General features: G+C 41.6%; 1 protein-coding gene across 1 annotated transcript; it reads right to left on the bottom strand.

Annotated features, from left to right (window-relative positions):
- Positions 1-1351: 1351 nt before the first annotated feature.
- LOC127976786 (thrombospondin-1-like) lies at positions 1352-11642 on the bottom strand. Its single transcript, XM_052581451.1, has 23 exons — positions 11557-11642; positions 11401-11471; positions 10484-11046; positions 10113-10188; positions 9576-9668; positions 9380-9489; positions 9096-9221; positions 8497-8593; positions 8094-8267; positions 7839-8015; positions 7584-7757; positions 6779-6906; positions 6544-6696; positions 6229-6447; positions 6049-6156; positions 5207-5366; positions 4996-5114; positions 4668-4902; positions 4348-4575; positions 3993-4264; positions 3811-3908; positions 2899-3038; positions 1352-2802 (listed from the first exon to the last, which is right to left on the bottom strand). The coding sequence occupies exons 2-23, from the start codon at positions 11465-11467 to the stop codon at positions 2792-2794; spliced, it is 3528 nt and encodes a 1175-aa protein (XP_052437411.1). The 5' UTR covers positions 11468-11471; positions 11557-11642; the 3' UTR covers positions 1352-2791.
- Positions 11643-12944: the final 1302 nt, after the last annotated feature.

Here is a 12944-nt window from a genome sequence, read left to right as displayed (position 1 = left end):
ACAGTCAGACTGACACAAAGAAAGAGGCATGAAATATGAAGGAGAATGTTCTTCTGTTTTCTATTTTACACTGGTTCATAATCTAGGTCTTTGTGCTTTTAGAGTTACACAATAAGAGAGGACATGAAAGTGTGTTTGTCATCCCGTCTCTGATGTGTCTGCCAGCGTCAGCAACACAATCAGACTCCAGAACATCTGAAACAGAACGTAAGAGGACAAAATAAAATGTTCCCCTTCAAAAATCAAACCAATATGTCTTTTTATTCATGTCATGAGCTTTTAATTAACCCCCAAAAATATGTAGATCAAATCCTTCTGAATCAGTCTGATTCCTACCTTGGTCTTTGGTTAGTTGAGAACCCTCACTACTGCACTTTTATTGTGGCTCATTAACACACACTACTGTCCAAACATTTGGGGAATGCTTTAAATGAATCAAAAATGAGACAAGTTCTATGTTGAAAATAAAACGAAAATTTGACAATTTTCAAAGAATCCAGAAGAATAAAATATATCATGATTTCCACAAAAATATTGTGCAGCACAACTGTTTTCAACATTGATAATAATTAGAAATGTTTCTTGAGCAGCAAATCATCATATTATTCTGATTTCTGAAGATCATGTGACACTGAAGACTGGAGGAATGATGCTGAAAATACAGCGGAGCATCACAGAAATAAATTACACTTTAACAGATATTTACATAGAAATAGGTGTTTTAAATTGTAATATTTTACTGTTAGTTTTAACTGTATTTTTGATCAAATAAATGCAGCTTTGGTGTTTTGGTCTGATTTCTTTCAAAAACATGAAAAAGTCATACAGAGAACACACTTTTGATCAGTTAGTGTAGTAAATCAATGTGCTGCGCTTATGTAAAAACAGCTCAGTTTATCTACATAAACTGTAGATTATTGAGTGTAAAGCATGAAATGTTTTATAATATCCATGTGCACTTTCTGAATGAGTGTTTGGTGAATGTGGTTCACGTGAGCGTGTTACAGCGACTCCAGCATTCCCAGCATTTCTGACCTTGAAAAGTATGTGTTTGCTGATAAATGATCCTGGATTCTTTTATGTGAAAGTTCGTGAGAAAATACTTTTTTTTTTAAATGCTCTTTTGACCAAATTAGCTTTTACTGTAGCAGTAACCGTGAGTTATTTTAACCATAAACTAAACCAAAGACACAGACCATGCAATTAAAATGTCTACTTAAGACATCTTTTTATTTATGGACTGGATTTCTTTCAGATTTATAGTGTAAACTGTATTTTCACAGTGCGGGTCAAGGGAAGACATCATTTAAAGCAGATTCTGGAGTTACTTAAAAACAAAAGTATTTCATGGTCATTTTTTACTCAAATGTATTTATTGTTCTTTGATTTTACAAAATGATTTATAAGATTTAAACAACATTATTGTGTAAAACTAGTAACAATACTGACAGTGAAGCGTCCTTAAACATAAAAAACTAAGATAATCCTCATCAGTGTGCAAACAGTTTATACAAACACTTCCAACGTCAGGTTACAGTTCTTCATAAATTATATTAAATAGCATATCTACACATAAGACATTAAAACAGAAAAAAAAACCTTTACCAATAACTTAATATTTTTTTTTAAAAGACATCATTAATTAATTAAGGCACTAACTATTTATATTGACTTTCCATTCATGTTTTACTGGGGCATCTCAAAATGTTTTCTTTTCTTTTATTATTTACAGAATTTATGTTTTACTACATACAGTACCTCTAAAACAAAACAGGACTGAATCATAAGTGGCACAAAAATAATTTGCAATTTTTGTTGATTTCAATTATACAACAGTGAGGTAATATTTCTACATTTACGTCGTATTCTGTTCACCATTCATTCCCTCCAGTCTGTTCCTCCCAGTCTGAAACGCTCCAGTTGTTCTCTGTTTGTTTCAGTAAAACGTGGCTCTGAGATGAGTTCTCATGCCTCCATCTCCTCTCAACACAATAAATAAATTAAACAAGTGTGCCTATTATCCATCCCTCTGTAACATCTCAACTTCCTTTTTCATTTCTGCTTGTTTAGAGCCACAAAAACTTTTGAGTTTGTGAATGATTATAAAAGCTTGTCAGGACATTTGTGTATTAATCTAAGACATGAACTTTCTCCTTGAGTCACAAATCACAAAGGTCCTTCTAGCCCTGAGAAGCACTCCACTTTATAAACAGTGAAGTGAAGACTCTTGGGTTGTCAACATCGATGACTGAAACTGATCAAAAGCAGACATGAAGACTGCTGAATTGGGAGGGGGGTAATGGTTAAATCATTACTTAGGGACAAACAACTCTGTATCAATGACTCTTGATGATCTGAATGTCTCTGTGGTAAACATCCTTGCAGAAGAACACGATTTCACAAAGTCCACAAAGTTTCACAGACAGTCCTTGCTGTCTTCATCAAAATCCTCAAGAGTTCCTCCTGTGGGATCTCAAACCCTCCAGAATTGAGGGGAAGTTTTGCTTCAGTTCATAAGTGTTTTTTTTGTCATGATCACAGTCCACAGCAAATCTGAGGTGATGTTACAGAAGAACTTCCCTTTACCAAATGCATGATCGATGAGGTGGAAGTACTGATGGGTCTTCATGCTCACCTGCTCCTGTGGTCCTTGCTTATATGGAAAGTTTTTGGCCTCCATGTTTGGATCCTCAATCCCACCACAGAAAGGTTTAATAACACAGAACACATTTAAACCAACAGAAAAGAACAGATAGTGGGCACATCCTTAAGGAAAAAGCTGATGGAATCGTTAAGATGCATCTGCAAGAGAGTCAAGATATAAACAATTGTGAGCTTTCCTGAACAATAAGACAGCTACACAGAGAAATATTCTTCATAAGCATCCAAATGTGTTACCTCGGCATTCGTATTTGAGGTCTGAGAAGTAAACCATCTCTTGAGAGAAGACAAATAGGCCAAGTCTTCCTCCCGCATATGTCTTGTCATTGATGCTTCCTGAATCAGCCAAGACTTTCTTGCCTTCATACATAATCACTCTAAAAATCAATCAAAAGAACAGAAGTGAGTGAAGCTGATTTTCGCTGTTTAGTATCTAGGACAAATGGTTGAAAGAAGTCTGGGGTGTCCAGAATCGGTGCTGGGGGGCTGGTGTCCTGCAGAGTTTATCTTTAACTTGCCTCAATACACCTGCCTGGAAGTTTCAAGTATGCCTCGTTCTAGGGCCTCTTTATAAAGTGTGTATGTCTAGATTTGCATAAATCTTACATAAATAATTGTAACATCTGGGGTTGACGTGGAAAAGTGCTTAGAGTCACGTCACGGTCTGTTCGAGTACTGCATGTTTTCAGAACTGTTCTTGCAGCTCGCTGTTCTAATTAAAAAATATGGATGATGACTTGGAATCTTTTACATGTTAATGACATTAGTTCGTAATCGTTTACAAGGCATAGAGATGATGCGTTTTCTGCATATTTGATAGATGATTGTAAGTTCAATTTCAGGATGTTTTCTGTGCAACATTTTATAAGTAAAGTCCCAGGTGTGCTTGATTAGGTTTGGAGCTAAACACTCCAGGACCGAGTTTTAATCTAAGTTAAGGCTGCCCAATGCTGTTCCTGGAGATCCACCTACCTACAGAATTCAGTTCCAACCCTGCTCCATCACACCTGTGTGCAATTATCAAGTGGTCCTCAAGCTCTTAAATAGCTGGTTCAGTTTTGTTTGATGAGGACTGGAGCTGAACTGAGAAAATTAGAGCTCCAGGAACGGGACTGGGCACTCCTGATCTAAGTTAGCTTTCACACTTACCTGATGTGTCCGGTTTTTGGTCTGTGGATCAGGTGCCATCTGTAGGCGGTGTAATCCTTCCAGCCAATGTTCTTGGGATCATGCCACAGGGTGCGCACCTGCGAATGGTCCAAAATAAGGTGAGCAGGACACTTCAAACACCAAACTCAATTTAATGTTGACAGCTTGAGAATGATACGTACTTGTCCCTCCGTGTCTCCAGTGTGCCACAAAGCATTCCTGAGGTGTTCGCCTGGTCCTGTGGTCGAGTTCACTACTTTAATGGACAGTCCAGAGTACCCCTGTGCTTTAGTGGGTGTATGAGACCAGTAGGTCTGTGTGATCTGTTTCCACATCACCACGTAGAAACGTGAGCTAGATTGGTAGCCAAACACAAAGCCGGCGTAGTCGTCGTCACGGTCTGTGTTGATGAAGAACGTGCCGCTAAAGTCCACAGCATTGAACTCATCATAACCTGAGGGACAACCAAAACAAGAAGATTAGCATTTGGATGTAGATGAATGTGTTTATCATGAGCTGTATCTCTCAAACACTTACCAACAGCGATGCCAGGATCACAGTTGACCGTCTGCAGAAGTTCTTTGCCCTGGTGACGCACGACCCAGTTGGGGTCGATTTGGGAAGTTCCGGTGGGATCGAGAGGAACCATTTGGAACCTACGGAAGTCTGTTTCACTGATACCGAAGTTCTCTGGGCAGATGTCGTCAATATCTGGCACATTGTCGACATCAAAGTCATCCTTGCAAATGTCGCCTCGTCCGTCTCCTGGGCAGGTGAAAAGGGACAAAAATTCAGCATGTGGAAGTTTACACATACACAAATAAAATTAAAATTCAGAGATGGTGTGTTGGGCTCACCGTCCGAATCCAGTTGATCTGGGTTGAAGGCAAGTCGGCAGTTGTCTTTTTCATCAGGCACGCCATCATTATCATCATCGTGATCACAGGCGTCTCCTTTCCCGTCCTTGTCGTGGTCGACCTGGTTGGCGTTGGGAATGTAGGGACAGTTGTCAAGGTTGTTCTGATGTCCATCCTCATCGATGTCCTGGTTGTTGTCACACTTGTCTCCAATGTTGTCAGAGTCAGAGTCGATCTGTGACATCACACGGATTATTACAGAGCCATCATCATCTGCGGTTCATAGTTGCACACTCATGTCTTTAAAAAGCAAGGTCAAGCATCTCACCTGGTCAGGGTTGTGCTCCAGTGGGCAGTTGTCACAGTGGTCACCGACTCCGTCTCCATCATTGTCTCTCTGGTCAGTGTTGTACACATATGGACAGTTGTCCTTCTCATTCAGGATGCCTAGACAAATAAATCTCAGTGTTACACCAACACACCTTTATAATGGTTTCTGTGATGTTTATGTTGATAGAGTTACATGATGAAAGACTTACCATCACCATCGATGTCAATGGCACACGCATCACCCTCGCCATTGTTGTCGGTGTCGGTCTGTTCTGGATTACTGTCATATGGGCAATTATCGCATCTGTCACCAACTTGATCGCGGTCATGGTCAAACTGTCTTGGGTTGAAGACGAACGGGCAATTGTCCTGGTTCAAAACAAGAACATCCAGCCAAGTCAGTGATGAAACCAGAAAGACAGAAACATCTGGAGACTCTTTACCTCACAGATCAAAATTTCTTAATACACGCACACAAGAAGCACTGAACAAAATGAATGTCTGAAGCGATATGCCATGGATGTGATGGTTTGGGACACAGCTGTGCTGGAATGCACCGTTTGGCTGCAAAACTTTGACTGTTTGTTTGCCCAGTCACATTTTTTCCAAGTGTATGATTTGAATTATGGATGTTAAACCAAGCGATCCAGTATGGCTGGATGGAAGCCATCATAAATCCTTTATTTATTTGCTACTGGCAAAGTTCCGCTCTCTCGCTCTCTTTTGTTCACTCTGTTCTTTTTTTAATAATCTTATATTTATTTGTTACCACCCTAGATCCTAGTACATCCATACATCTTATTCTATTCTATTTTTTCAATTTTTTGTTTATTTATATTCACACATGTATTTTTATTCTCTCATCTTATTTTTTGTTGTTTCTGTGTTGTTGTTGTCTCTGTGTACTGGAAGCTTGGCACTAAATCAAATTCCTTCTATGCGCAAACATACTTTGCAATAAAGCTCTTTCTGATTTCTGACTTCTTTCTTTTTTAGCCGGTAGCATACTGACAGTCATTACTTGCAGAAGAACAATGTGTTTACGACTTACCCCTTCATCAGGGATCCCATCATTGTCATCATCATTATCACAAGCATCTCCAGTTCCATCTTTATCATAGTCTTCTTGACCAGAGTTGGGAAGGTCAGGACAGTTGTCCTAAAAATGACATTTTTGATGAAGATTCTGTAACCTTGTGTAATGGTATATGGTGAGGAAATGGTCACATACCTTCTTGCAGTGGTAGGTGGCGTTTTCCACACAGTGGAGGTCTGTGTTTGGCCAGCCGTCAAGGTCAGAGTCCCCTCCACAGATGTAACCATTCCCAGCGTAGCCTGGTTTACATTCGCAGCGGTACATGATGTCAGAGAAGATGCCCAGGTAGATGCAGTTGGCATTCTTATTGCATTCATGGGTGCCGTCCTCGCATGGGTTTCTAGGTATGCAGACCTGTGAATAGGTTGATTTAATGTTGGTTAGCACTTCATAGAAGGAGAAAGAACTGTCCCTTCCCATCATTAACACTACTCTTTAGACTAGTCTTACCTGTTTGTTGGCAATGGCCTGCTCTGTTCCCCTGCCGAAGGGCTGCAGTCCAGAGTAGCGTGGAGGGCAGGGCAGGCAGTTGTAGCCTGGTTCTGTGTTCACACACTGATGGACTCCATTCAGCACAAAACAGGCATCAGGAACTTCTTTGCACTGCATATACCAAAATTTTGAATATTTAGAAACAGCAGTATCTTCATTAAGAGCTGTCTATCTCATTAGAGTGACACCTCACCTCGTCGATATCTTGACAGTGGACTCCATCCCCAGTGTATCCAATCGGACACTCGCCGCACTTCCAGGAGCCATCGGGGAAGCTGGTGCATTTGGTGCCGGCGAAGCACGGGTTAGACAGGCATCCATCTGTTCATGATAGTACAGAAGTTCATTTGATATCATGTGACAAGAATTTTCAGCTTGATCCTTATCAATAGCTATATTTCCATCAGCCTGTGCATTTTGTTTAAAGTATCACATCAAGAACAAGTGATGGAAACGCCAAATTTTTGATTAAAAATCCCTTCATTATGTCAGTACCAATATTCTCGTAGGCAGCGCCGACAAAAAGCATTGTTGCGTCCCGCGTTCGAGTCCCGATCATGTCCCCCTGTCTCCCTCTTACTTCGACTACAGTCTAAATTACTGTCCTGTCCTAATAAAAAGTCCACAGAAGCCAAGAATATTTATTTTAAAAAATCCCTTAATCTGCAAAAAGTTTTAACGTTCGCTTGAGGTGGTTTTTGACTTGTGAGAAAAAGGGTTAATGCGAATAATGGGAGACGGAAAAACATTTCGCGAATAAATTCCTCCATGTGCATTAAAAGTCATGTGACTGCATTTACTGTGTCAAAGGTTTCTCCTACTTTTCTTAGTGAAATATAGTGCCAGTTAATAAGGAACTGACAATTTTGTTCTCTTTGACTTGTTGGATGGAAAAAGTGATTATTCGCAAATGTTTTATGTGACATTCCAATTTTGCGCATAAGTTAAATTCACAGTTTTGGATGGAAACCCGGCATATGAATCATGTTGTGTCTTACCAACTGGACAAGACTGGGCGTTGCACAAACGGGTTGCTTTGGAGTCACCCATACATTCTTTTCCACCGTATTTGGGAGCGGGGCTGTTACACAGACGGTGTCTGCGCTGCAGTCCTCCACCGCACGTGATGGAGCAAGAGTCCCATGGTGACCAGGGTCCCCAACCTCCATTCACTGAGACACAGAGAGAAATGCAGGGTCATTGGGGTTTCCATGTTACATTCTGCAAACACTCCAACAGGTGAAAACACTCACCTGGGCACGGGTCCTTCTGGCATGGCTCTGTCTGACGACCGTCTCCCTCGCAGTCTCTCCCGCCCATCTGAGGCGTAGGGGAGTTGCACAACCGGATTCGAGTGATGATGCCCTCACCACATGTCACTGAGCAAGAAGCCCAGGGGGACCAGTGGCTCCAGCCGCCATCCTGCTTGACTGCATGACAGAAATAAGCATTAATGAGGTGCATGAGGATCCAAATATGATGCAAGTGGCAGATGTATTTGAACTCACAGCGTTTGTCGCATTCTTGCATGTAACAGTCTCTCGTCTGGACAGATGTGCCGTCGCAGTTGCTATTGATTCGGTCACAAGAGCGTCCGCGCTGCTGAATGCCTCTGCCACAGGTCACAGAACAGTGTGTCCATTCGGACCAGGGTGACCAGCCATCCACACCCGCATCAATCGCTTCAAGAAAACAATCAGAGAAAATATGTAAGCCGTGCTGGCAAATAAGTGTGAATGCGCACAGTCGGGCATCGGTCAGTCGTTATTGTTTCCTATTCCAACAAATCATACATCATTTTGAAGGCCTAATGGAGATTGTAAAATTAAAAACAACAAATTTTTGGAAATTAGCTCATTGTGTCCAGAGATCATTGATGACGTACATAATGAATTCTGAAACTTGACTTACGTGTTCCGCAGCGTGGGCAGCATTCGCCGTCGGGGACAGTAGCGTTGGCACAGGGCATGAGAGGACAGGAGATTTCACGGCACACAGTGGCGGAGTTCTGCCAATAAAATATTTAAAGCAAGTTTAATCGCACGATCCCAACAGCTGCACATAATGTATGAGAAATAAACGCCTCTCTGCTGGTAATAAAAAGTGACCCTTGGCTTTGGCAGGAAAACTGTGTGGTGATATAAACTCTGAGCGGGCAGCAGGGGAATACATTTAACCGGACTAATAAAGTGTTTTAATGTGGCCAGCATGGGGGTGGAGAAGACATACTGAGTCAGCGGCCACAACCGCACACACACACACACACACACACACACACACCCAGGCTCTATTCTCACCGGAACCAGAGACAGCGGGTATCACTCACCAATTAAAACATTCCTGAATCCCGGCCATTTAGATGCATGTGTGCAGTGAAACAGAGACACAGAATGGATTTTTTTCCCTCTTCAAAACCAAGACCAAGGATTTTGACTTGATTTAACCACCAGCTACCCACACAAAACAAATACTGGAACTTTACATTTTCACATCAGTAAGAAGACTCATACCTGACATGTACAGTGTGTGCAGCTGTCCACCGTCCACTCGTCTTTGTCTCGGTGAACAATGCCATTGTGTAGACAAACTCCTTCGTGGATTTTAATCTGAGTCATGATTAAGCTGTTGTCTGCTGTCTGAAAGCCAGAAGAAGAACAGAGGAACTGTCATTAGAAACAACAACTTTGAGGGAAGAGGCTGAGGAACAACTGTTTGGCTTTATCAGAACAACAGGGTGGAGAGACAGACACATGTCTGTATGAACATCAGACAGACAGCTGGTTTTGATCCTCACCACTTGGCGGAGCTCGTTTGACAATTGCTTCACCACCATGCCGAGTCCCTTGAGCTCCTTAAACATGCTGGACAGATCGTCGCAAGAGAAACCGCAGATGTCCTGCAGATCTGAAGAGGAACAGGATTCTGACGTTAACTTCATGAGACCATGATGAGACCCCAGACACATTACAAGCACATGACGATCATCTGACCTTTAGACTTGTGTCCGGTGTAATCAGTGCGGATGGCCGGGCTGGATCCGTTCATGGGGTTTTCAAAGGTGATGACATCAGTGATGAAGGATGCTGTATAGACAACACATGAGCTTTAATATAGCATCTCTATTGTATATATGTGACCCTGGAGCACAAACGCAGTCATGAGTAGCACAGGTATGTCTGTAGCAATAGTTAAAAATAGAGTGTTTTTGTTTAATGCCAAAAATCATTAGCAAATATTACCATAAAATATAAATAGTTCATTTCTGATTTGTGATTGTGCATTGCTAAGAACTTCATTTTTCACAATATTTAGATTTTTTGCACCCTCAGATTCCAGATTTTCTAATAGAAGTTCTCGGCCAATGAAAAGCTTGTTTATTCAGCTTTCAGATGATGTTTTTAAAAGAAAGTGACCCTTATGACTGGTTTTGTGGTTCAGCTTCACATATGCTATACTTATTTAATTGCATTTTATTTTTTCAGCATTTAAGAATATAAAATGTGATGCTCTATCCACTAAGCACTCACAGCTCTCGCATCCTTTATTGCGTAAAATCGCGTCCAGCGTCGTTCCAAAAACAAACCGCACGTTCTGGAGAACTCCCTGGAAAACGGGATAATGGTGAAAAACCGAGACTGGCAGAGAAAACCGAACACAGTTCCAACAGCTACTATTACATGGAACATTCAGACAGAGAATGTAAAACAAAAACACTCTCTGAAGGCGAAGCGCATTGCGCGCATTAACCGCGTCTTTACGCGTTTCCAAAAGTCCAGTTAGAGGATGAAAAAAAACACATCAAATTGAACTTTAATACATCGGATAACACAATAATATCACAGATGACTACAATCAAATAAGCCGATGTATCAAACATAAACAACACCCAGATTCTTACCAGAAAGCGATCGGTTTTGGCGGCTCCTTTGGCGATCCTCAGGCTCGAGATGTCCGCGCTCTCCTGATTCAGGATCTGCTGGATCGGAGCATCGAGCTCTTGAGTGTTGATCTCCTCACAGCCCACGTGAACCTGAGCTCGATCCTCCTGCACAAACACCGTGATGTTCTTCCAGTGTCCGTTCGCCACGTTCACGTCCTCGATGGACACCACGTGCTGTCCGCTCTCGGTCCAGTACACCAGATCCACGGTGTTGGCTTTCCCGTTGGAGATGATCTCAAAGACGGATCCGGTGCCGTCGGTCCTCTCCACGGAGACCAGGCTGCCCCTGGTGCGCTTGGCTTGCTTCAGGTTGGCGGTGAAGATGAAGCCTCTCTCGCTCTGGATGGAGTACACCAGGTCCCTGAAGGAGAGCTCGGGCACCGAGGGGATCAGGTTCGGGTTCAGGATCTTGTACGCGGGGCTGTTTGGATCGGGTCCCTTCACTAAGCTCACCCCGTGATGCTTCTTGTCGACATCAGTGAGCTCGAACAGGTCGAACACGGTGTCATCATCCGGCATTTCTGCGGATTCCGAGAGAAAACGAACGTGAGCGTGTACGACCCCGATCACATGAACGTGCGTGTCGATAGCACGAGTTTATGTTCCGATTTGGCGTATTATTCGTATGCAGAAATTGACGTTGGCGTGCATACGTTACGCAATGGGTATGGATTAGGTTAGTGTCACGCAAACAAAATTAAACTGATTCCGTATTAAACCTGATCACCCTAATCAATTCTAAAAGTTCTACTAAAAAGGTACGATTTCAATCTAGACTTAAACCATGCACAGATGGGGAGAATTATATATGCATTGGAAGAGAAGCAGCCACTGAGAAAGCGCTTTGGTTAGAATCAGTCAGAGTTTGTCCTCACCTATGCGTCTGCTGCTCACGGAACTCCACAAGAAGAGGCACAAAACGAGTCCTCTCAGAGCCATCATTCCCCTGAAATCACAACACATCACACATCTGTCTGTAGTTACATGTGAAAAAACCTCTCGAAAGCGCAACGCTGAATATAGACACTCACCTGAAGAGAGACTCTGTTATAGTGAAGACGTGTGTGTGTGTGTGTGTGTGTGTTAGAGATGTTCTGCTCCTCTGCGCTCATGAGACTCGCGCTATTTAAGTCGTTTCACACATTCTTCAGCTGCTCTCTCGACCAATCAGCGTTCAGCAGGACGCGCACATTCAACATCAGGAGAAAAAACTGCACATTCCAGAGCAAAACTTTCCATTGGCCAACACACACACACGCCAAAAATGACATTTACATATATCTTACACATTACATTCAAAAGTTTGGGGTTAGAAACATTCTCTTGAACTGAAAAATACTGTAAAATCAATATATAAAGCTGTTTTCTGTGTGAATCTGTGTTAAAGTGTAATGTATTTCTGTATTTTCAGCATCATTCCTCCAGTCTTCAGTGTCACATGATCTTCAGAAATCAGAATAATATGATGATTTACTGCTCAAGAAACATTTCTGATTATTAGCAACGCTGAAAAACAGTTGTGCTGGTCAATATTTTAGTGGAAACTGATGTATTTTATTTTTCAGGATTCACAGATGGATACAAAGTCTAAGAGAACAGCGTTTCTTTGAAATAAAAACGTTTGTGACATTATAAATGTTTTACTGCCATTCATTTTTTATTAAAAAAGGTATTTTGGCTCATCCAGCAGGATTCTGTTTGATCTCTAAATCATTTGTTATGACAGAAATTCCATTACTGTTCCATTAGGACTTTAAATGTTTGAATTCAGACATTTATGGCATTTCCTGTTTATAACAGTGATTTATTCCATATATCAGTCAAATGTATGTGTTCTTTTGTGACTAAGTGCATCATAAGAAGTCATGCAATAAAAATGTGTTTGTTCTTTAAGATGATTTTTTCCCGGTGTGATGGTTCCCGATGCAGACGATGTGTGTGTGTGTGTGTGTGTGTGTGTGTGTGTGTTTAATTATGCAATCGCCCAGAAACATATCAAATATTATAGTGATGCAGTCATGGGTTATAAAACGAGCAGTGATTGCACAGGCCCGCTGACGCTCACATGTGGGCGGCACAGAGAAACACAAAGCTTTCTGAAGGCTGGACAGAACCGGCCTGATGTCAGTGTTTCCAGTGGATACTCAGAGATATGTGTGTAACTGATTGAACATCTGTGCAATATCACTGGAGTTTAAAACAAACAGACGATCACCAGATACACACTTCAGCATCTCTGCACTGCATCTCCTGATCAAATAGAAATATAAAATAGAAGTTTTTCAGTGCATGTAATTCCTGTACTGCATTCATACAGATAGTGACCTCAAAACACATTTAAATATCTGAATGTCATTCAATGGAAAACATCAAAGCAAAGGAAGATTGAAGTGTGTGTTGAGAAAAGCTCCTGCAACGT

The sequence above is a fragment of the Carassius gibelio genome, chromosome B17 (genome assembly GCF_023724105.1).
Source record: "Carassius gibelio isolate Cgi1373 ecotype wild population from Czech Republic chromosome B17, carGib1.2-hapl.c, whole genome shotgun sequence".
NCBI classification, from domain to species: domain Eukaryota; kingdom Metazoa; phylum Chordata; class Actinopteri; order Cypriniformes; family Cyprinidae; genus Carassius; species Carassius gibelio.
This window is presented reverse-complemented; position numbering and strand designations above follow the sequence as displayed.